General features: G+C 39.9%; 1 protein-coding gene across 1 annotated transcript; it reads left to right on the top strand.

Annotated features, from left to right (window-relative positions):
• The first annotated feature begins 18,446 nt into the window (after positions 1-18,446).
• RNF152 (ring finger protein 152) lies at positions 18,447-19,090 on the top strand. Its single transcript, XM_063076477.1, has one exon. The coding sequence runs from the start codon at positions 18,479-18,481 to the stop codon at positions 19,088-19,090; it is 612 nt and encodes a 203-aa protein (XP_062932547.1). The 5' UTR covers positions 18,447-18,478.
• Positions 19,091-25,792: the final 6,702 nt, after the last annotated feature.

The raw sequence follows: 25,792 nt of genomic DNA, 5'->3' as shown, positions 1-25,792 counted from the left end.
TTTTTTGATGTCACTGTGGAACCATGGATTCTTTTTTAAATTCGTTATCTTATAAAACATTACCATCTGTCTTAGCCAGCTTGGGCTGCCATAACAAAATACCATAGACTGGGAGGCTTAAATAACAAGCATGTATTTCTCACAGTTTGGCAAGCTGGGAAGTCCGAGATCAAGGTGCTGGCATGGTCACATTCTGGTGAGGGCTCTCTTTCTGGTTTGCAGGTGGCAGCCTTTTTACTGTATTTTCACTTGGCAGGAGAAACATAGAGAGGGCTCTGATCTTTTCCTCTTTTTCTAAGCACTAATCCCATCAAGGGATCCCATCAAGGCTTCACCCACATGGCCTCATGTAAACCTAATTACCTCCCATAGTCCCCATCTCCAAATACCATCATATTGGGAGTTAGGGCATCAACATATGAATTTTGGGGGGACACAGACATTTAGTCTATAACACTGTTATTCTTTTTGATGTTGCCACATTTGGCCAGTGCACTGTGAGCACCTTCAAGCTGGCTCCTGTACCCTTTGACATGTCCTCATCATTCTTACTTGATGGCACACTAGAATGTTCCAGGCTCACTTTGTGTTTTCCCTGTCCCAGGACTGGACTCAACGATTTCTCCAAGGATTTTTGGTTCTTTTTAGTGAGAAATGGTATTTAAAAACCAACATCTAGAACTAAGTGGGCTCTTTGTTACTGGACTGTCACTTTTGTAGGCCTTTCAGTTGACAAAGCTTAGAAATTTGTATATTATTTTAAATCATGAGTGTAAGCTGATGGTTCCAATTTAAATTTAATACAACTATGTTCCTTCTCACCTTCCCTCATTCCTATATTTTTATCTCTCTTCTCCCACACTCAGAAAACCTTGTTTCCTGACAACATCAATACAATTGCTTGTTTTAGCATATAGTATATATAAATAGTTTCAGAATTATTACTATTCTAGCATCAATACCAATACCAACAACAAACTAGGCAAAGTTCAAGATTGCCTTGCAGTTTTTATTATTATTACTATTAAAGAATGTGTCCTGCTAAGGGTTTACAGAATGCTTGTATTCAAAAGTTACTTGAGTGTGGTTCTGTTGTCATGTTGAGTTCAGTTTACTTGTTTCTGTTTGTGTTTAATTTTAGGGTTTGATTTTATTCATCCTATTTGGTTTATTATCTTTTTGATGTGAAAAATGTTTACATGTCTCAAAAGTCACAACTATGTAAAAGGTATATTGAGAGAGGTCTCACTCCTGGGACTTTCCTTTTCATTCCTGCCAACCCTCTTATTGGTGGCCATTTACATTAATTGGTTTGTCCTTTCTGTGTTATTTTTGTAAAAATAAGCAAATATATATATTTTTACTCTTTCACCTTGCTTTTTTTCACTTAACAATATAACTGGGCTGTCACTCCCAAGCCATTCACAGACATCTTCCTCATTCTTTTCACAAACACACACTACTCCATGAGGTGGATAGATGTAGTTTAATCAGTTTCCTCTGGGTAGGAATTTAGATTTTTTTTTCCTCTAGCATAGTGCTATTGCAAATAATAGTGAAAGGAATTGCCTTGTGAATATGTTATTTTGTACTTATGGAGCAATATTTTCAGAATGAATATCTACAAGTGGAATTGCTGGTCAAAAGGCAAAATCACCCCTCCTGCCATTTTGTGCTTCCAACCACAGCATTTGAGTGCTTGTTTTGGGGTAGATTGTTAAAGCCCTTTTTAGTTAGAGTAAGGAATTATCAGTGGCTCTTAACCCTCAATTGACACTGGAATCACCCCGAAAGAGAAAAGAGAGCCTTTTCTTTTTGCAGATCCTTACATTGGGAACTTACCCCCAGACACTGATCTATTAGGTTTTCAGTGGAAATTATGAAGCATGGATTCGAATTATTTTGTACAAGTAGTAGTTTAACATCCAAGTTTAGTTACTTACCCAGTAACTCCTTTAACTAATGTACCATTCTGTGAGGAGATACATAAAAGCATACTAATACTGCATGAATCTTAATCATACTCATGATTTCTGAACTGCTTACAAATACTGGTGACCATATAGCCTTCATTTTTCAAACATGGCCTTACTTCAATTATTTTTCATTCATTCCACAAGTAATTACTGAGCACTTACTGAGTGCCACTCATTGCCTAGGTAGTGAGGAAACAATACAGGACAGACCAGATCCCTATCCTTATGGATGGTCTTTTTTTTTTTTTGGCAGTTGGCCATAGGGGGATCTGAACCCATGACCATGGTGTTATAAGGCTGAGCTCTAACCAACTTAGCTAACTGTCCAGCCCCACGGGTCTTCTTTCTAGTTGAGGGAGATGGGGGTAAATAAGAGTCCATTGAGCCCCTCATTTAGCCAAACACTAGTTGTGTGTGTAGGTTCCTGCCCTTAAGGAACTCACTTTCTAAAGGAGGGACCACAAGGAAACAGAATATGATGATTATAGAAGGGGGTCCAGGAGAAAATGGAAGTGACATCTAACTGTGTTGGAAGGGCAAGGGACAGTTTCTTGGAGGAGGTGGTGGACATTTGGGTTGAATGTTTGAAGGCCCAAAAAGGGAAGGACAACATTCACTGAGAGAATGAAAGTCTTAGAGACAAGAGAGGCATGTTGCTTTCAGAGAAATGAGGTAATTCAGAGTGGCTGGAGTGTGATAGTCAAGCCAGGTGATAAGAAAAAATGAGATTGGACAACTTAACCAGAGGCCACATCTTTTGCTCATCTCTGGTGCGTAGCAGGTGTTCAGTAAATCACTGGACGGTTGATTGGCTGAATGACGACTTGCTGCTTTGTGGAAGAGCAAGTTTGCATTAGCTTTTTTCTAATTGTACTCGTAATTAAAGAGTTGGTGTTCCCATTGTATTTGATATTTTATCTTACGGATAAAACTGATTTTTCTTTTTTTACACAAATGGGAATCAGATTCTAATCAGCTATAATTGAGAGAGTTTACTGGGGGTGGCATAATGCCCCATTGTAGATTTATGGACAGAAGGAAATATCTCTTCAAATTGTCATCACGATGTTTTTGTCTCTTTATTTGCTTATTATAATCCAGCTGCAAGGATAGAAGGCATTTCAAAAATGCATAGTCCCTTTGGCTCTGAAAGCCCTTGTAATGTTTGCCATAAGCTAAAGAAAAACAACAGAGAGCCCTTGTGTTCAGTTATGTTAGCTCTAGAATCACTTCCTCAGGAAATTGGGTTTGTGTGTGTGTCTGTGGTTCTGGGTCTCATTGATATTCCGTCAGATGGTGATACAGAGGAGTATCCACAGTTAAAATGAGCATTTGGAGAATGGGAGTTTCATGAGAGCTTGACTGCATGCAGCCCTAGCCGGGGCCATAGTGAGTCACTTGAGATTTGAATTTCTCTGAGGCTTTGCTATCCCCTCTCTCCTTCTGATGCAGGTTAAATTTGAACTTATTTTAACTTACTCAGTAACTTGAGAGCATTAAAGAATTATTTTCTGAAATAGACTGGCTGTCTCAATAAACCAATTTAGTCTGATTCTTGGGATCTACATCAGCTAATGGTTTGTGAGAAATCTATTTTCATTTAAATTTGTATTTGTTGTTTTACTCCTGTTATTGCTACATCTCTAGGAAAGGTGTTAGAATACACCTAAAGCAAGGAAAGAATTCTTTTCTCTGTTGCCAAAAGTTGGTGAATTTTAGTAGAAGCATGAAATCAGGAAGGAAGCATGCTACCATCGCTTAGCTGGCACAGTGACGTGTAATACATGCCTTACCATTTCTTCCGCTTTGATAAATATCTTGAATTAAGCAGAAACAGATTTACCATGTTGTTATAGGTACTCATCAAATGACAACAGACTGACAAAAGCTACAGCAATGTCTCTGTATGGAGTGAAAATAATTATATGCCTAGTGGCAAAATGTATTATCACCAGATTGCTATTTGGTGATTGAAAACACATTCTTTGTATCTGTCAAGACCTGGTACAGGTGAGCTCTAAATACAGGGTGGTTTCTAAAACGTTATTAATTTTATTTGCTGACCTGAAAGCCTCCATTTTAATAATTTTCTACTTACAAAGTGCATGCTTATGAATTTGGGATGTTTCTAAAATTCATAGGTAGAATTTATTTGGATAATTAAAAAAATATTAACTTGATGCTTTTAAATACATTTTGTGACTATTCTGAGAAAGGTAAGTTATTGAGTATTTTTTTCGCAGAGGAAATGAAAGCTGAAACTCAGTAAGTTATTGATAGGATGAATAGGCTCATTTATAGGGTATGCCTGGTTATTTGGGAAATATTTTTGCCTTACTGAATTGAGACAGCAGTTTTCACAAAATTAAGAATTAACTAAAAGTACTAGCTTAGGACAAATAAATATTATGTACTGTAAAAATAGATATTTTTATGTTTTAAGCAGTTTTAGTTCGATAGCATGTACATATATGTGTAATTAAAACAGAAATGAATTATCCACATATAGTGAATAACAATACAGACTTTCCTACCTGTGTAAATCAAAAACGCTTTAGAATGAATTCACCCTGACCAAAAAAATATCCTTTTGCATTTGTAGAAATTACTATTGTTGATCATTATTGATTAATTCAGATGTTTAAATGACTCTCAATAGTTTAAAAATATGACTTGAATATTTTACTTCCCCTAAAGTTGAATACATTTTTTGTTATTAAGGATAATTGCAATAACTCCAGCAAAACCAGTTTAAGGCTTATGTATTGTGTCACTTAGTTTCAAGAGCATGAACTGGGTTTTACGTGGCCTATATGTATAAATACACTTTCAGATCATAACACATATCTACACCCACACATGCATACTACATTAGAATATTATTTATATTTTTAAAAAATTACATAATTTAAAAAATGTTTTGGAAGTAAATTGTTTCTTATTTGATGATGAGATCTCAAGCTTTACCATTTAACAGGACAACTTTTTTTTAAAAAACAAATCATTTACATGTAAAGTTTTTGGATAAAATGTATAATTGCTTTCTCTCCAACATAAGAACTGTATTTTTACAGTGTTTTTGCTTTGAGAGTAGTTGGTGACAGTATGGGTTGAGCACTTTGTCCTATATTGCTTAATTTTTTTTTTCTTACAGCTTAAATACTTTGTGTGTGCTCTCGGATATGAAAATTTGAATAATCCATCAAACTCACGTTTCAGTTTCTGGCTCCTTAGAGAACTGAATATTCTTATTATCCAGATAGTAAGAGAGTAAGCGAGAGGCATGCATTTCATCCTGGTGTTATTTAATAAATGAGTGCCCACTAAGGGCCGTCTACTGTGCTTCGGAAGCTCTGTTCATCTGTTTAAAGAGGAGGAAGGAGCTCCAGCTAGCATTTCCCCACGTTGATTCTGTGATCACAACCCAGTGTGGAGGGAGAGGAATTTCCCAGGCAAGAAATGACTGTGGGCCAGAGACAGTCGGGGTAGCTGGCAGTCAGGACTAACAAATAGCTCCAGCCTGGCCACACAGAAACCCTTGCAAGTATTTCACTGTAGCTTTTCAGAGATGGGAAGAATTTGAACACTATCAAGATTTAATCTGCATAAACCTAGGCATTTGTGATTCATAGTCTCTTCCCCCTCCGTTTTTTCTAGAAGGCCTCTTAAAGAAAATATCTGTATCTTTGTTGTCTAATGACACTCTTGATGAAATATAGCATTATACAAATCAGGACTTTGACAGTTACAAAACTTCGATTCAGAGAATCCTGGCCGTGTCTGTCACCTTCGGACCCTGCTCCTCACTGCGTTTTGTCAGAGAGGCCTGGGGGTCTTTCCCACTTTCCTCCCTCCGTCTGCCTTCTCTCTCTACTTCCAACCAAGCTCCAAGCCCTCCTGATTTGGTCTCGCCCCACTCCCTTGCCTTCCAGCCTTGCTCATCTCTGCCCTCTCTTGAACCCCTGCCGAATACATGCCCCACTCTGATGCCAGAGGAGCTTTAAAAAATAATGCACAATTGAATATGAGCCATAAAAAAGAAGGAAATTCTGATACATGCTACAACATGGGTGGACTTTGAAAATGCGCTTAGTGAAATAAGTGAGACAAATACTAGGACAATGATAAAGGACAAATATTGTGCGATTTCACTTCCATGAGGTACCTAGAATAGGCAAGTTCACAGAGACAGAGTAGAGTAGAGGTTACCAGGGGCTGGGGGAAGGGGACATGGGGAGTTACTGCTGAATGGGTACAGAGTTTTGTTTAAGATGATGAAAAAGTTCTAGAAATAGTGGTGATGGTTATGCATTGTGGTTACTTAATGCCCCTGACTGTACACTTTAAAATGGTTAAAATGATAATAATAGTAATAATGTAGCTATAACCTCTCCCCTCTGAAGTCTTCATGAGCCCTATGGCCTAAGGATGAAATTCAAACTTTTTATGTAATAGGAAGAGGAGGGGAGGGTCTGTTCTCTTCCATTCCTTGGATTTCCACCTCTTCTCACAAAATAAGAACTATTGATTCTCGCCTCCTCTCCTGGAGGCTCCGCCATTCTCAACCCTCCTCTCTTAGGATTGGCACGAGGAGGGGAAAGGGCCCTGTTCCTCAGGAACATGGGAAGGGGACGTGCCATTTTGGCTTTGGGCCCATCCACGTCCTCCAGTCCTGCTGTAGAGCAACGCGGCCGAGGTCAGCCCTAACCCCCACCTGTTCCTATGTCTGCTTCCCCATTGGGCTGAGTGCTTACTTAGTCGACTAGTTAGCACCGCTCAGTACCCGCAGCCTGCTTGGCAGACCCCGCCTCCGGCTCTGCTTGGCCTTCCCTTTTCCGCCTCATCTGTAGTGATATTCCCAGGAAGGGCTAACCACGTCCCAGGTGCTTAACGTGTATCAGCACACGTTCATCTAAACAACGCTCTGAGGAAGGTGTTGTCATTATCACCCCTTTACAGAGATATTTGAGTCACTTACTGGAGGTCACAGGCTCTGGTCCCTGCACCAACCAGCAGGCTATACTGCCTCATCTTAGTTTCTGTACCTTTGCATAGGATGGGTCATCATCCTTGAAGTTAAAATGGTGCCTTTTCTTGAAAAATCTTTTCTGGTTTCCCCAGAGAGACACAGCTTCCCCTTCTTTGGGTTCTACCTGCTACCCCACTGAAGCCAGGTCTCATCATGCTGTGGCTGTCTTCATGTTTAGCAAGGTAGTCTGCCTGTGCCACCTGCTCTAGCAGGGGAGGGCCTTGTTTTTTGTTCTTTAGATACCCTAAACATAGAATAGTGCCTGTACACAATACAATATTAATAAACATTATTAATTATTAATTAACATTAACTACCACTATTAATGGATGCTTTAATAGTGGTACTTGTTACTCTAGGGTTTTCTCTGGGAAATACGAATATGAAGTTAAGTGAAGATTTTATTTCCAAAAACACGATACTACGTCATCTAAAATTACGCTCAGAATGTTACCACTTTCCCCTAACCAATTCGTATAAATTGGGTTTTTGTGTGTTTTTTGTGCATGTGTGGCTGCCACAGGGCTCAAACCCTGGACCTCGGTGTTACCAGCACCACACTCTAACCCACTGCGCTACCCAGCCAGCCTAAATTGGGTTAAATACACAAATGCAAAGGTGGAAAACAGAGCAGTGGCCACTGGGGGCAGGGGTGAGGCAGGAAGGATGGATGAACTCGATAGGGCACTAGGGGACCTTTCGGGGTGGTGGAAATATCTTGATTGACATCGTGGTTACAGACATGAATACATTTGTCCAAACTCATTGGGATTTACACTTAAAATATGTGCATTTTATTGTTGATAAACTCAAAGTTGCCCCAAAGCTGACTTCAAAATCAATTTAAGAAAGCAAGAGGAGAAATCTTTTGGATTTATTGTTACATTATAAAAGATAGATTAATGATGGAGGGTGTTTGGTTGCACCACTGTTCAATATCTCATTTCAGGGTTTGTGCTTTTTTCTTCTTACCTTGCCTAAACGGAAAATCAACCCTCATTGAGTTACTGCAGCTGGAAGTAAGAAAAAGCAGAAGTAACAAGCAGACTGACAGCTGACTCCCCGTGGTGCTTAATTTTAGTTCCGATGCCTTTAGGAATTCTTTGCAACTTCAGTTTGAGGCTTAACTCCTGCGATGAATCATCAATACTGAGGGTAGGTAGGGAGACTGCAGCAATAAACACTCTCTGCTCAAAGAAAATAATCTTATGAATGGCTTTTAAATAGACTTATTTAAAGAGATATCTGTAAAACTTACCAGGTTTTAAATTTGCCATTCTTTTCAAATGATTAATATAGAATGTTCTCTTGGTAATTTAAATAAATTTTAAGAAATATGTATATATTTTATATTTTATAAATATATATGTATTTTTAATGTGTGAAAGTAAAGGAGCCTTAACAATTAGGTGGGATTTTTTGTTGTTTGCTTTTTAATTAAGCCAAGACTTTCCCTCCTTGCATCTCCTTCCAGCTTTAGTGTGCCTCAAACTAATAGAGCTCTAATAGTTATAAATCATACATGTTTTTTAGTGCTTTGAAGGAATGCTCAGTGAGTGTGGGGAGTTTAAACAATGCCACTTCTTGATGGTAAAGGTGAACTACCATAAGGTTCTGCCGTGTAGAGCTGAGATTAACCTGCCAAATTTAACTTTGTTCAGCTTCTTCGGGGCCTGCTACAACTAGGCAAATGAACACAGGAATTGTGTCCAAACTTAAGACTATCTGAAGGAATTTATCATCATGTCTTTGTGAAGTTCCATCAGATGAGTTGCCTTTAATCTGGAGTTATCATAATGACTTCCTGTATGACTTCATTGCCCGTTTTGTGGAAGTAATAGATCCACATCTCTAAGTAGGAGAGAAGTCTGGAACCCCTCTGTATGTTCTCACTAATTAGTAGTTGCTGTTGGTGGGACGGACAGATGAAGGCCATTGTTGATGGTTTTTGCTCAGCTCTCTTATTGTCTGGTAACAGTCATTTAAAAAAACGTTGCACGTGGAAGCCTTATCATCTCCAAAAAGGAATGCAGAAAACTTATGAAAATATCTTGCATTTTATAGTTTGACAGAAAACTCAGATAAGGTAACTACTGTTAGAGCAACAAGCTGATTTGAGGAAAAGTGTCTCCAGAGTAATGTACTGAATTTAAGGGATTAAGGCGAGCGCTAATGGGAAATGATACAGATCTGGGGTCAGCAAACGATGGCCTGTTTTTATAAATGCGGTTTTATTGGAACTGTTGGGGAGGAAAGAAACTTTCCTCTGTTGTCTTAGGTTCTGTGTCCGGGGCCTGTGAATTAAACTGACAAAAACCAGATTAACAGGAGAGAGAGTTTATTTACACACGCAGCACGTGCTCAGTAATGAGTGACTAAGTGTTGGTTAGAATTTGGGGCTTATGGTCCTAACTTGGTAGGGGAAAGGATAGGGGTATAAAAGGCTTTTAGGGGGAGAACAAATAGATATCTTTAGGAAAGACAAATGGGTTTCAGAAGTATAGACGGGTGGTAAGAATGTTTGTGATAATGTATGTTTGTGCTTGTGCAAATGGCCTTTAGTGTCTTTTTCATGGTCATGAAAGGCCATGAAAGACATTTATGGTAGGTTTACTTCTGATCTTGCTCCTGGGAATAGACCTGCCCCCTGAAGGGAATTTATGGCAGTTCTCATTTCTCAGAAGTTTCCACTTTTAGTCAGATAAGGGATGCTCCAACAAGCCTTCTTTCTGCATCTCTTGATCTCAAATGTCTTCAGCCTAAAATAATCTTTGTACCAACTTTGGGATTCCAAGTGGGTTTTCACAGAACATAGTCTCACCCGCTCCTTGACATATTGTCTATGACTGCTTTCACACTTTGATGGCAGAGTTGAGTATTTGCAAAAGAGACTATATCATCCGCAAAGCCGAGAAGCTGAAAATACTACCTGCCTGTATTAGTCCGTTTTTGTTGCTTATAACAAAATACCTGAAACTGGGTGATATACAAAGAAAACAAAATTTATTGCTTATATCTTCTGAGGCTGGGCATCTGGTGGTGGCAATAGTGACCCAGAGGTCTCACATTGCAAGATGGTGGAAGCAGAGGGAACAGAGAGAGAGAGAGAGAGAGAGAGACAGACAGACAGACAGAGAGACAGACTCTCTTCTTTCAAAACCCTCAGAACCATGCCCTTGACCACCATTGTTAATCCATTCACTACTGCACGGTCCTACAATCCAATCACCTCCTCAAGGCTCCACCTTTCAAAAAAACCAATAGGATTTCCCACCCTCCCAACACTCTTAGTGAGGGCTAAGCCTCCAACACATAAAACTTGGGGGACACAATTCAAGCTTCACTGAGTTTTAGGGGGACATAATTCAATCCACTATAGTGCTCCTTTACAGCAAAATGTTGTGGGTCCCTGATGTGTATGAGATGTAATGGGAGAACATTAAAAAACCATATTGAGGGCCGAGCCCGTGGTGCACTCGGGAGAGTGCACGCTGGGAGCGCAGCGACGCTCCCGCCGCGGGTTCGGATCCTATATAGGAATGGCTGGTGCACTCACTGGCTGAGTGCTGGTCACGGAAAAGACAAAAAAAAAAAAAAAAAAACCATATTGACTTAAGGTTGCAGTTCTGGAATTTGCGGTTGGGTAAAAAGTTAGAAGTGGGGAACGCACATGTGCGGTTCATTTACAAAAATGTAAATTTATACCTAGGAAGTTTGGGGCCTTTGAAGGACTCTGTATCCTGTGCATGAAGAGTAGGGGCAATGGAGGCCCCTAGCTGGGGGAGGCCTTTACTCTCCGGGGAGCTGGCCTGCTTGGAGACCCTTGCAGTCCTTAATGCATGACTCCTGGCCCTCAGATCCATAGCCTGCAGTGATGACCTGATGTGCTTCTGGCCTTGGACTGTCTTAGGACCCTACCTGGAGATACCACTTTAAACTCCTGCAGCTCTTGAGATTTGTGGGCTCAGAGCCTGCCTTGCTGCCTGGGATGATGCTGACAGGCTCAGGTGGGATGTTTCATTGAATAAAGGGAATCTCAGCGTCCTTCCCTCCGACTTTGTTACTCTCCAGTGTGTCTGGAGTTGAAAGAAGAGTGGACCAGCTTGTAGTCTTCTTGAGTTCCAGTATCCCTTCTGGCTCTCCCAGACAATGATAGTTCTTGGTGACTGGTTCTGTCTATTCCCTGTATATGCTCGATGGGATATGCATGACCAATTGAGAAGAGTCATCTTTCCATGCTCTGTCTACCTTTCCTTCTTTCTCTGTTTCTCTTTACGTGGGTCTTCCCTTCAGGTTGTACATCTAGGCCCCTTGAGGGTGGGAACTCTTGGTTGCCAGGATGTCCCAGTGCCTTGAATAATGCGTGGCACACAGTGGGTTCCCAGTAAATATTTGTTTACCCACCACTACATGTTTTGCCTCAGTAGATGTCCAACTGTTGGTAAGCCTGAGGATTTTTGTTTTCCATCTCTTTGGTTTTGTCTGTATCCCTGACTTGTCAGGTGCTTCAACTCTACTTAGCATTCTAGCAGTTAGGGTAATTGATTTTTTAAATTTGCTCTACCTGTCTGTCTGTCTGATGGCATCTTTTGTCACTCCCTTTCTCCCTGAGGACTCCCTGACAGTCTTTTAAAGCTCTTCCCCTCTTTAATGACTATCAGCAACTTTTTCTTGACTGTCACTGGGTGATAAGAGCAAGTGAAGATAAAGCAACGTGGGTGGTGAATGCCAGAGTCCAGCTAGGCCTCCTGTGTGAGCTGGACAGCTGTGTAAAATCTTTGTCTTCTTATTCCTGATAGTAACAATTGTCTGGTAGTTATTCAAACAAAAATCAGTGGTTATCACTTATTGCAATACTGCAGTATGGCTTTAATTCCTAAAAATGTCTTGATTCCAGTACACTTTGATTTTAAATATGCAGCATCAAACCGTGGATGGGTCAAATTCATTCCTCTTTTGCTAACTTAAATGAAATGCATATGTGGCTGAGTGGCTATGTCTCTGGCGACTGTGGCTGCTTGGCTAGTTGCATATGACAGCAACAGAGTTGGCATGCACCCTGGCACAGCATGCCCTTGGCTTCCTGGTGTATGTGGACAGGGATGGCATCTAGGCTGTGGCCAGGCCTGTCAGGCACACAGTTGTCCCAGTGGGTAGTGCTGGCAGGGCCAGGGCTTTGGTTATATGGAGAGTCTCAGGCGTGACCTTGGCATTCTGGCTGATCTGCTGCTTTTTTCCTGTTAACCGTGGATGCTCTCTCTGTTCCCCGCTGCCTGCCTCTGCTACCTAGGCCAGTTGGCCTCCACCACTGTCAACATCCCCTGCCCCATTCCCCTTTTGATCATCTAAGACATTAAAATGACAGTTTTCACTTTCCAGATTCTTTGCTTCGTCAAATACAGCAAAGCAGGACACTTATAGGAGGGAATGGCACAAATATTAGACAGAGCTTGGGCTGATGGGGTTCTCAGTTGAGATTTGTCAAGGCCCTGGAATTCACTGCCCCACTGCATTAAAACAACTGTATTGCCCTGAGTGGACTGCACGTGTATGCGGCAGGTGTGTCCTGGAAAGATTGCTCTCTGCTACCAGAGAACCAAAGGTCAATGACACATCTGTCACCAGGCCATTCACATTCTTGCCACTAATTGCTAAGATCCAATATAACTAAGTGGTCTTGCCAGCTGAAATACCAGATGAAATGGAATTGTGATTATTTTGTATAATCCCATTTTGAATATTTATATTTTCTTGAAGAATTATGTAGATGGCCTGTATCAGAAAGATGTGCTATTTCAATAGAAAAAGAAAAGCAGTATAGGGCCTAGTTTAATCTCTGCCTTTTTGAGATTTTTCTCAACACAACCTTGAATTTAAGGTTCTCGTGTAGACTGTCAAATGGAACAATTCAAGGTCAGCCAGATGCAATCAATATTAGGTCATGCCACAGTTCCACGGAGAGGCTTCATAATTAACGCCACTGTCATAGAATGTAGGAGGATTCTTAAGAGTATAAGCAGAGTAAAATATCTGGGTTATTTATTTCATCAGCTTTTTCATCCTTGGGCTCATATGCCTGGACTTCTGAAAGCAACTAAGATTATAAAAATTCAGTGTTGGAAGACCTTTGCTATTTTACCAACCACTAAATTCCTGGGAGCAAGTTACGTTTGTACCTTTTATAAAGATGCATACAATTATATAGATTAAAAAAAGAAATATTATTTTATGAAAATACATCAGTATTGTAAAGTATCTCCAGAGTACCAGATATCTATGGCCCTAAAACAACAACAGTAACACTCATACATACATACATGTATACACACACACACACACACACACACACTCCTTTAGTTTATCTATATATTGTACAATTGATTTTATTTATGTAATTAAGTGCTGTTTTATAAAGATATGTTTAGAAGTAAGGTCTATCTTATAAGCCATAAGTTTTTTGAGAATACCTACCCTTAGCCATGATTCCTCTTTTTGTGGTCTGTTTTTCTCTTTGATCTTTACTCTAAGTTCTTTTAAAATAAATTGAAGTGACATTTAAAAATTGCCCCAATATATTTCAGTATGTACTTGTTCTTATGCATTCTACCAAAGGACTCTTTCCTTTTAAAATTTAATGTGCATTTTATTTGAGCATCACATCTTGCTCTTCCTGTTAGGAAAATGACACCAAACACGGGTTCCTAAAGCAATCTCCAGTATGTACTTGTGTGTAACACACTTGACAAGGAACTCCGAATTTCTTTTCTAGCCTACATGGACCTTGTTTCCACTTCTTTCTTCTGTAGTTGACTTGCCTCTTTTGACTTTATGATGAAAGGAGGAAAAAATGATTCATCATTAGCTTCGGTCCATAACCTTGTAAATTTTCTTTTCGTTGCTTACCTAATCATCATCATTACTAATTATGCTTCAGAAAATAAACTGGAATGCGGCACAGGCTGGTTTAATATAGAACAAATCAATGTATAAATCAGAGAGGCTGCTGTCAAAATGGCTCAAGTGGCTGAGGATCAAAAATAGGAACTGTTTTTCTATTCTGCTTTTGTGTTCACCCTGTTATGATAAAGCCCAAAACTTACTTGGATAGAGTTGGAAACTGAATAGTATAATCTAGCTTTAAGGGAGCTTAACACAAAGCAAGCTTGGAATGTAAATTCATGAATAAAACTGCATGTTGGTATTGCTGAAAAATGCTGGTGTGACAGGTCTTGGGGCAGGGCCAATCCCATTTGTATTCCTCCTCCCAAGCTGTTCCAAGTGGCAGATCTGGGCAGGTGGCACACAGCGTTGCAACCAGTTGAGAGGAAGAAAGAACTAGCACCGATCTTTCTGAGCCCTGCACTGCCAGGCAGTGTGTGGACTCTGAACTCACTTGACTTTCAACCATAGCTCCATCATCCCTGCTTGGCCAGTGAGGAAGCAGGCTCAGAAAAGTTAAACGACCTACTCCAGTGTCATAGCTGGAGATTTGAGCCCAAAATTCTTTGAGGCCAGAGCCTCCATTCTTCCCACTCTGTTAAGCTGCTTCCCACATTGTTATATAGAAGGTAAGGTAAATGATATGGAAAGAAGGAAAGTTAACAAATAAATTGGTAGTCACTGTTTTAATATTGGTGTCATGAAATATTTTTGTCCCCAGCTGCATTTACATTGAGGGTGATTGTCCTGGGAGCCATTGTTAAGTAAAGTTCTCTCCAAATCTATAAAACTGCAGGAATGTCATTTTTTACACCTCTCCCCAGTTTTGTTGTTATTGCCACCCTGGCTCAGAGTGATCAACCCTTCTCCACATGCACATTCGCATCTCCCCCACGTCTACAATAGTAGGATCTGCTCCCTTGTCAATGGGCTTTAACATGAAGGATCGATAAGAGCACGATTCATTAGCGCACCCTGTGTTTTGTTTTTGTTTTTTTACAAAAAAATAAATTCCTTACCTTGGGTATACACTTAGAAGAATTCTACCCTACTTGCCAATACATTGGGGACTTCCGCGTCCATACCACATTCCCCAATGCAGCAGTCCCATACACTTTCCCCTTTCTGAGCTCTGCACTCTGCCTTTCTCTTGCACCTGGGGCTAGTGGTCATGGTCGCTGCACTGGACAGCACAGACCAGACCGTCTGGCTTTAAGCCCCTTAAGTTGCCTCCTCTGACCTTCTTTGTTCCAATTTCTCTATTCTAAAAATAAAAAGAAGTGTTTCTTTGATTCCCCTTCTTCTACCCCTTCACTTCATGCTATATCACATGGGACTCTAGTACTCACATTCTAGCCTCCCATAAGTCTCCATCATACCCCTGATGAAATGAAACCACTCAAAAATGCTAGCGACCTCCTAGTCGCCACGCCCCAGGCCTCTTCTCAGTGTTCACTTTCTGTAATTTTGTGTTCCTTGGAACTCTTTTGCCGGGTGCTGGGATACCTTAATGGGTCTCCTCCTTTCTTCTGTCTGTAGCCTTTCTTTCTGCCAGGCTTAACCACAGCTGTTCCCTGACGGTCTCTCTCCTTTCTGATTTGTCCATCTCTAGTTGATATCTCTTCTCTGTAGATTCCACCCAATCTCTTATGTACAGTTCTGACTTTTCTCTACAATATTGGCCCCATGTTTTCAGCTTCTTTTTGATCCTTTGATGTCTTCCTGAATAACTTAAATATCTTCGCAGCAACTCAAATTGAACATGACCTAAACAGAACTCATTGGATTTCTCCTTGTGATCGCCATATTTCTTAATGACAACATCCTCCTCTCAAGAGCTCCCTTTTGGCTTCTTTCCCCATACAACCTCCATGTAATATGTTACCAGATCCTACCCTAATTAAGACCTCAGCTCATGTCTCATCTCTCTTCAGCCACTCATTACCTCTTGTCTCATGTTATAATAGCTTCCCAACAGGTCTTTCCAATCTACCCTGAATGAATCGGTCTCCTTAACCTTTTTGGTGTTTTCCCATTGCCCACCATAAAGTCCCAAATCCTTGGCCTGGCCCTCGAGGCTGTCCATGGTCTGCAGTCTGTGGTCTGTGCCTGACTCAGCTCATTTCTCCCCTCCTTGCGGGATCTGCTGTCCCTGGCTGGGCTTGAGACTGGGTGCTTGTAGGTTCTTGGAGAATTTTATTTCTTTGAAAGATGTCTCTATCAAAGACCTAAATGTGGGCACTAACGCTACAGAATTCTTAGAGAAGACATCTGTAAGTTACTCTAGTATTAGAAAAGATCCTCTAGCCAGCGACATAGCTAGAATATAGAAATAATTCTATAATTGCTCACCTCCTTTCCTTTGCTCATGCTGATTTCTTCATGTGTGTGTGTGTGTGTTTTTTTTTTTTTTTTTGGTGGCTGGCTGGTATGGGGATCATGGTGATTTCTTAACCTGAGGATAAACTGTCCCCTGATTTGATTTTCCATATCTAATTCCTATCCATAAGCCAGATTTTTCACTAAGCTCTCCCGGATTTCTCCAGCTCCTTTATGGTGTATACCACTTTGTGTTTACATAACAATAGTTTAAGTAATTAGAGCTCCCACTTCTAGGCTGAGACTTTCTTATGGGTAGTGACGAGGTCTTAGTTACAAAGGATAAAAATAAATACCATAATGCTTGAGCATAGCAGATATTCAATGAGAATTTTAATGACAATAAACGAATGAAAGAGAAAATACATTTGTTTATTCTTAGCTAACTTTAAATTGTTTGTGGATAAAATATGAGTCTGATTTATATTTATATCCAACAGTATCTAGCATTGTGTTTTATACATGATACTCAATAAATATTTCTTATATTAATGGTTAGATGTGTAATTGATTCTGATGTGAACTTTCTGAATGCTATATTGCTATATTTTACTTTCAGGAATTTAATTTAGGTGTTCTTAATATAGCTGAAACATTTTAAAATATGTTGCTCTTTTGATTGATACTTAATTTTTGTCAGTGATTATTTTTTGTCTTTAAACTGGTTTGCTTTTTTCTGCATTATTAATTTTGATTTTAACAAATTGCATATTATGGGGAGGAATGCTTTCTTAATTTCACAAAGGAAATTAGAAAGAAAAAAGGTTTACTTTTTGAGAAAAATGTGAAGGAGCATTTCTATTTATTAGCTCCTGCCTCTGGATGTAGGTGGGGTTCTGGGACCAGTAATTACTTGTACAATAGAGGTTGAATAGTTCTCTCCAGAGTCATCATAGCTTCATCCAGACACATAATTTGGATGCTTTCAACAGGGAACAGAGTTGGGCAGCCTTTACTGAGACACCACTGGAGCACTAGGGGGTTCCCAAACTTGAGTTAACTTAGTTGAACTAAGTTACTCTGCCTACCCTCGATACCAAGAGGTATATATATATATATATATATATATATATATATATATATATATATATATATATAAATTTTTTTTCTTACAGTGAAGGGTGCTTGCTAGTCTTCTCTGACAAGCTTTTACTATATAGAATTTGATTTTGATCAGTAAATTAGTAGTACTTGCTTTTAGTCGTTACTTGGTACAAGCCTAAATAGTAATGAAATTAGAGGAACTGACTAGAAAAATATTAGTGATACTTTTGTGATTAGTGTGCCTTTGTGACTGCTGCTGCCATAAGGTTTATTGCTGTTTCTGGTTTTGTTGTTGCTGTTCTGGAGTTTTGTTTTGTCCCATTTTTGTCTCTTCTAAAATCCATGGGTAAGAATTACCATGACTTAAATGACTTGGTGGAAAGAATAGAAGATGCCTTTGTGTGTTGCTTCTCTGGCACCATTTTAATTACTTATGAGAGAGGAACAATCCTCACTCATATAAAATGAAGGAGCTAGTTACATGATTTGCCCAGGTTTGTGAAGTTGCCTGAATCTGGCAATTAATACTTACAGGAGGTAAGTAGAGTCAGGAAAAGAAAGTCTGAGGATCTAAGGAAAGAAATATACTTCTAGGAAATGCTACAAAATTATTGGATGTGAGAGAGTTTCTAATGAATATTTTAGTAGAACAACCCAGGGTCCACTGAAATGTACAAAACACAAGCGGTAGACTTCCCCTTTATGAAATATGGGGCTTTGTCTGCAGTTATTGAAGGTGTTTATTTCTTTAGAAATGAGTGAGGTATTTGACATGACAAACTGTTTGAGACAACTTTTATTCACCTCACCCGACATTACAGGAATTTGACAGTCTCACGAATGGGAAATTTTTATGCTTTTGGCCCAGCTATCAATGTGCAATGATATACATCCATTACATATGTTGACATGTCAGCTTCTTTGAAATAATTAATTTTGTTTGCATAATTTGTCTCCCTCAGAAATGAACACGCCTGCGAATGCCAGCCGCCTGTGAGCTCCCGGGTCACCTGACAACGACGTTGGAAAGACACAGAGCGGTGGCCTCTGAGACCCACCTCCTCCCCTTTGGCCTGGGCGTTGGCTTTGCCCTTTCCGTGCTCAGTCCACGATGGAGACGCTGTCCCAGGATTCCCTGCTGGAATGTCAGATCTGTTTCAATTATTATAGCCCCCGGCGAAGGCCCAAGTTGCTGGATTGCAAGCACACCTGCTGCTCGGTGTGCCTGCAGCAGATGAGGACGAGCCAGAAGGACGTGAGGTGCCCCTGGTGCCGCGGCATCACCAAGCTGCCCCCGGGCTTCTCCGTGTCGCAGCTCCCCGACGACCCCGAGGTCCTGGCTGTCATCGCCATTCCGCACACTTCTGAGCACACCCCCGTCTTCATCAAACTCCCCAGCAACGGGTGCTACATGCTGCCCCTGCCCATCTCCAAGGAGCGTGCGCTGCTGCCCGGCGACATGGGCTGCCGCCTGCTGCCCGGGAGCCAGCAGAAGTCTGTCACCGTGGTGACCATCCCTGCAGAACAGCAGCCTCTGCAAGGCGGGGCTCCGCAGGAGGCGGCGGAGGAGGAGCCCGACAGGCGGGGCGTGGTGAAGAGCTCCACCTGGTCGGGGGTGTGCACTGTCATCTTGGTGGCCTGCGTCCTGGTCTTCTTGCTTGGCATCGTGCTCCACAACATGTCCTGCATTTCTAAGCGCTTCACTGTGATATCCTGTGGCTGAAGAGGCTGCAGGAAGTCTCTTGTGGGTGCCAACTTAGGGGTTGAGCAGGTGTTGGTGATGGGATCCCGGTGAGAAGATGGGGGGCGACACTGACCATTTGGTGCCAAGCACTGGCCTCTGGGGTTGCCACTTGATTCACCCGAAGACAGACATGAGGGGCAGAAGGTGAGGTCTCAACAAGATACCAGGCGAATTGTTCTGAGTATTGATGGCAATGGCTTTGCAAATGAGTGCATGCGTCCTCCTAATCATGTAGTAAATGGACTGTAACTTATGATTTTTCAAAATCACGTTACGACATAGACATTACTTTCACATTAAACTTGTACACATTGTTGTAGGCAACTGTACAATGCGATATTCTCTAAATGCAGTAGATTAAAACAAAGATGCTGTGTGTACAGGTAGAATTAAACCTGCGAATCTATGTATAAATTCAGTGAAGACACACAGTGCTGGCTTCTTTGCTATTTTATTTTTAAATGAAACCCAGTCTTCATTTAGTTGCTAAGCCTTATACATTTTGAATGGCACCCAAATTAAAATAAATTAAACCGACCATCTTTTTTTGGAGAAAATAGTTGAGCAAGCATCTCCAATGTGTTGTGTTTTGTCACGTACCCTCATTTTTCTTCACTTGTAATTAGAGCTCGCTACGTGTTTGTTAAACTGAAAGCCCAACAGGGGAGCAATAAACCGAGAACTAATGAGAAATGCCTAATCCCACAGGAAACCTGTATGCCAATTTTTCTCAAGCCATCTCACAAAATCAGAATTTAAAATGTAAATATTGTGTATTTGTGTGTATGTGATTTGATTTGCCTCAGGTTTCTGAGTCTTTTCAGAAGAATCCCAGAGGCGAGACTTTGTGAGCATGAAAGAGTCAAGCACCTAAAACGGTGGCCACCTCGTGAGTCCCTGGACCCTCCCAGTGATGTGTCTCCAACACGTCACCTCCGATGCTTGCTTTTCTTCTATGTACTTAAGTCCTGTATTTTGTAAGACATGAATGGGGAGTAACATAAGAATCTGTCTTTTTCCCAGTTTTGGAGTGTTGTAATGACCGTGAGTGCTGTTAACTGATGGCAAACCAGGATGGGCATTTTAATAGACAGTCTGATTACTTTTTGAAAGATGTTGTTCCAGGAGAGTTAAACCATTTAGAATTCCAGTTTTCTCTTGTTGGTATAAGTGAGAAAATCTCTTGTATTTCAAAATATATTTTTATTGATGAAAGTGGCGAGGTAAACGCACAATTCACATTCCCAATGTATGCGGACCAGTTCCTCATAAATTCTTAGATATTCTTCAATGTGTAATGGTCTATAGCTGCTCATGAAGAAAGGTCTACTAGTATTAGTGGTAAATTCCTATCCCTGGGTGCACACACACTCAGAAGTAGCTGTGAGCTTTATAGTTCTCTCCATTTCCTTTATGGAATTCATGAAGCAAGTGGTATGTGGCAAGGACTCTACTCATAAATATATCTGTTTTTATGTTCCATTGAATCCTTGAAAATGGCAGGGAGTGTGGGGAGAAATGAGGGAAAGATAAGCAGTGACTAATTCCAAAAAGCAAGGCTAGAAAGTAGCCCTGAAAGATCGAGATTAACTGTTACCTTCAAGCAGCATGAAATATGCACATTAAAGTGATGAAATTAATGTGAAATAAAACAAAAATATAATGACTAGAATACAAAGCTAACACTGTTAATTGGCATGAGAATTCAATATGCAATTATGAACTCTGGTTTTTCAAATCTTTCAAATTTGTCATAAGACCTTTAGGAAATGTATTTGAAAGCTCAAACTAGAAATTAGGTTAAAATGCCATTTTATTGTGTAAGCTATTGGGCATTATACAACAAATAATCTAGGATTTATTTGGTATTAATAATTTAGGTATCATATTAGCTGAATACTATCCTCTCTTACATAACACAATATACTGTTGGGTTAGTGTCAATTTCTCAAACTCTCCCAGGCTGCTGTAATGCATGTCTGACCTGATTTCTATTTCTCTTAGAGGGGGGAAAAAAAAAGCACCACAGAAATGTTGCATTAAGAATGCCACATTTCAAATGGACTTTACTCTTGCAATTTTAAGCTATGCCATATTCAAATTAATTTTGTGAGTGATACCTGCATACATTTATGTACAGTATGGAATGACTGACCCTCTAGAGTAGTATGTGATAGAGTTCTACTTGTGAAGTAGGTTAAATATAGACACTGATGTGTGTGATGATCCAGTGTCCTGTGTTTATTAGTGCAAAGCTGTAGAGTAAAAATGTCCACAGAACTTTTACTTAAAAACAGTCCTGTGCTATAGCTGCAATTAAGCAGCGCAAAATTAATCGACTCTGTGGTAGATTCTTGACCTTAACATTTAAGTTAATTATAACAACCAAAATCAGATTTTTTGTGTGTGAGTCTTACTGATGTAAGAAACATTGTTTAAATTATTTAAATGGATTCTGCCTGCAGTTATTTGTGTATGTGTTTGTTAGGATGTATATTTGTGTGTGTGTGTGAGAGAGAGAGAGAGAGAGAGAAAGAGAGAGAGAGAAAGAAAGATTGGGGGATCTCAGCCTGCCAGATAGAATTTTTATAGGCATAACAATGTTTTAATGCTATTTGGCATCCTATTGCTCTGGCCTCTTCTGGCATTTACCCATGATACTAACTCCACATCTATTCCATGCAACAAAAGTCCGTGACACAAGGGGCCAGAATTTATAGTTGCACATCAATGAAAAGTCACAATTAGAAAGCACAGAAAGTTAGAGTTAAAGCAACCTCCAGTGGCTTCATTTTGTAGAAGAGCCCACTGCTGCCTGCAGAGGTGCGTGGCAGCTTGTAATTTCTGCAGCAGAAGGGGTCGAGAACTTTGCACTGCAGTGTCCTTTTGCTCCTTCCTACGTCTGTAGATGTCTCTATCTGGCTATGATCCTTTTCAGGGTTAATGAATACCCTTTACTAACTCAACTATTGCTCAAGGTGTGTTTTGTAGGTTTATATACTCTAAAAGTTATTTCTACCTCTCTGGGAAACAAAAGGAGAGTTGATTTAGGGATGAATAGAGACATGGAAAGAAAACTATCAAACCATGTGATTTGAATTTTTAAAGCTGCAAAACATTGAACCCTCCACCTCCCCATCCCCACTTATATGTAAAGGAAAGTGAGTGCTATGTAAATAGTAAAATGTAAGAAGCATGAATTTTCATCTTTATCAATGACCTTGACATAAGCAAGAGAATGTTTAACGTGTTAAGTAGAGCCAAGTATGCTACCAAAAAGCGTTGTCTTTGGAGAAATTTTTTTTTTTTTCTTTTTTCGTGGCCGGCACTCAGCCAGTGAGTAAACCGGCCATTCCTATATAGGATCCGAACCCGCGGCGGGAGCGTCGCTGCGCTCCTAGCGCCGCACTCTCCCGAGTGCGCCACGGGCTCGGCCCTGGAGAAGTTTTTATAATGGCCTGGGGCATAAGTTGTGATGAAAAGGCAAATTTCTTAGTCGCAGTCATACTTTATGATCAGAAAGCTCTAAGGTATTTTGCTAAAAACATAAATTTAATCTTATGCATGACTCACAGAGTGTGTCCCTTGAAAGTTAAACCGTGTGCTAGTATAGCCCATGGGATCTTCTCGATTGGCACTGTTCAATAGAACTTTCTGTGATGATGGAAATGTTTCATAACCTGTACTGTCCAATGCAGTAGCCACTGGCCACATTGGCTGGTTAGGCAATTAAAATGGGGTTAGTACGGTGGAGGAACTGGATTTTTAAATTTTATTTAATTTTAAGTAATTTAAATCTAAATAACCCCATATACTGGTGGCTACCATATTAGATGGCACAGTTCTGGATGGTTGTAAGAGGAGATCTAGTATCAAGTTGTTAATGGAGTAACAGTGAGGCTAAGAAGAGTTTGTGGGCTAGTAACATGCAGTAGGCAAAAAGAAAAAAATTCCTTTCTGGGCTTAACAAGAGTATGTGACCTCACGTACGGCAGTAAAAATGCATTCATTGCCCTTTGGGGTTATGACTTAGATACTTTGGGCCAAGGAATGATCAGTGAAGCTCAAAGAGTGCTTTATTAAGCCCCATTTCTGGGATCATTAGCTGCATGTGAATCTATTGTCCAAAAACTGTAGTTAGACAATAGCTGTAAAACGTTTGACTTGCAAGTTATGCATGGCCTGTACTGTGAAATTGTGTTTAGGGTCTTGTGGCCAAAAAGTACATGTTACAGGGAAAAAAAAAAAAAAAAAAAAACATAATGAAATCCTTTTCACTTCCAATATCTTACCCAAACATCATCGCTGCATTATAAAGTGTGAAATGTAAGAGCAAGCATGTTTTGCAGTGTTCAGAGTGTTTTTGTTTGCCCTTGAAATCTGCCAGCTTGTCGTTGTATTTGGTGTGGGCATATGTGGGCATCATTTTTCTGGTGCCAGACTAAAATGTAGGTACAATTTATAGAGTCAGATTAGCCAATGTTTTAGTATCTCTGTCTCTTTTTTTTTCCCTCTAATTTTAGTTATCACTAAAAGAATTGAAGATTTGAAGCTTTGCACAAAGGCACTTTTTTTTTTACAGTAAAAACATTGCCCATGGAATTTAAACACTTGAGGATTATTAAAGCTACTAGAATGGCTTTTAAAGTGAGTTAAAGGGAAGCAGAAAATCCAGTTTGAGATATATTGTCATATAGAGATCAGACTCTTACTGATAGTCTGATATTTATTCCAGTCTAGATTTTGATTTGAAGAGTTTTCAATTTTATTTGAAAACTCGTGCTGTGTCAAAATTGATTAGTCTCCCTTTCATTGTTTTCCAAGTGTAATGTAAACCAAATGCATTTGCTTCAATTTAGCAGAATTGAATTGATTTTTTTTTTCCCCTAGAACTATATCAATGGGCAAGACTGTCCTTTCTAGACTGTCTTTAAGAAGTATTTAAAAAAATTTTTCAAAATGGTAGTTTTTCGTTAGACTTAAGAGGAAGTTAGAGGTCCAAAGGTTATTGGTATGAGAGGAGTGATATGCAAAAGACTTCAATTTCTATCTTTCCTTAGAAAAATGCTGCTACCCACCAGTTAGCATTTTGTTCCATGCAAGGGGTGTCAGTCAGTTGATCTGTCATTCTTGTCCCAGGTAGAAAAGTTGCTTTTTGTCATTAACATTATTCTCAGTAAAACATCACCACAAGGTAGTCCTTACCAAAACAGAAGCTCCAGAGAAGAATGAGATGGTCAAGATAATTCAGTAAATGCTTTGAAAGTAATAGTCTATATCAAAAGCAATGATGATCAGATGCTGGATTTTATTCAACATGAAATGCTTCTAAAAAATAAGTGGAAATTCAAGCCTTTGATTTTTCTGACACAATCGACTTATGACACACACACACATTATTAGATGTGATTGGAGTTAAAAATCAAGTACAAAAATGTTGTTAGTCATGTTTTTTGATTTGTGAATTTTGCAATGTTGAATTTAGGTGTTCTTAACAATTGTTATGGACTGTGTACATTATGTCAGACCAACTACCTTTGGGAGTGTCTATATAACTAAACTCTCGAAACTTCAAATACATGAAGAGGTGGGTTCTACTGTGTACATTTAATTGGAAAGCCGTTGATCAGTGAAGAACATAAGCAGGTGGGGCATTTAATTTCTGTCTTCCAAATAGCTTATGTTTTGGCTCTGCTCTTGTGGTCAAGGCTAGCACACCATTATTTCTGAACTTCTGCAGTGTAATTCCCATTTTTCTGCACAAGTTTACTCGCTCAGTTGGGCCAATGATTTTTTTTTTTTTTTTTTTTTTTACGGGATTCACTGCCTGGGGTACCCCACTGTGTAAATGTCACTTATGATGAAGTGGTGCTTGAAAACACTCATCTTGTTAGCTGGTTTTTATTATTTTAATCTAAGGTTTTTGAGACTATTCATATTACGATATTATTAGGGACAATCAGTAATATTTGGGGCAGAGTTCTGAGGGGCCTCTTGAAGTCTGCAACAGCATGCATATTTCTTTGTTTTTGAAGGGGTTCTCTTATATCTGTCCCTGTTCTTCTAGAACTCTGCTCTGAATTCATCAGGGAATGTAAGGCTGTTAGCCCATGTAAAAGTCTCCTGTAATCTCCCTGAGGTGTGAGTTTTTGGGCAATTCTAACAAGAGTTTTTCAAAGGGATGGTCAGTTTTTAATTTGACATTCACTTTTTGAGAATGCAGAAGTAGATGCTTGAATAGGATGGTGATGAAGGAGCCCGGGCCATAAGGAAGGAAATAGATATGCAAATGCCACTTCAAGGGAAACAAGGTGAGATCCCTGTTATCTCTCTTTAAACGGTGGGAGAACCACTAGCTGGTATCTTACACTGCGCTTCTGGCAGGATTGGCTGAGTCAACCCATAAGAAGTCCCTCTGTGGGAGAGGTAGAAATGAGGCCATGGGTGTGTATCAACAGATGGGCAGATATGCCTAGAGAGTTAGAAAATAATTCATAAAGAAAGGAAAATCTGTAGCTGCAAAACAAGACATACAAGAGATGAAGGTCGGTCATGGCAGAAACCAGCTGAGGAAGACAGCACAGGACAGGTAGGAATAATTTAGTCAAGCACAATCTGTAATCCCGGAATAGACTCCCAAATTCAATTCGGGATGCTTATGTTGAAGACATACAGGAATGT

This window comes from Cynocephalus volans, chromosome 13 (assembly GCF_027409185.1).
Source record: "Cynocephalus volans isolate mCynVol1 chromosome 13, mCynVol1.pri, whole genome shotgun sequence".
Taxonomy (NCBI): domain Eukaryota; kingdom Metazoa; phylum Chordata; class Mammalia; order Dermoptera; family Cynocephalidae; genus Cynocephalus; species Cynocephalus volans.
This window is presented reverse-complemented; position numbering and strand designations above follow the sequence as displayed.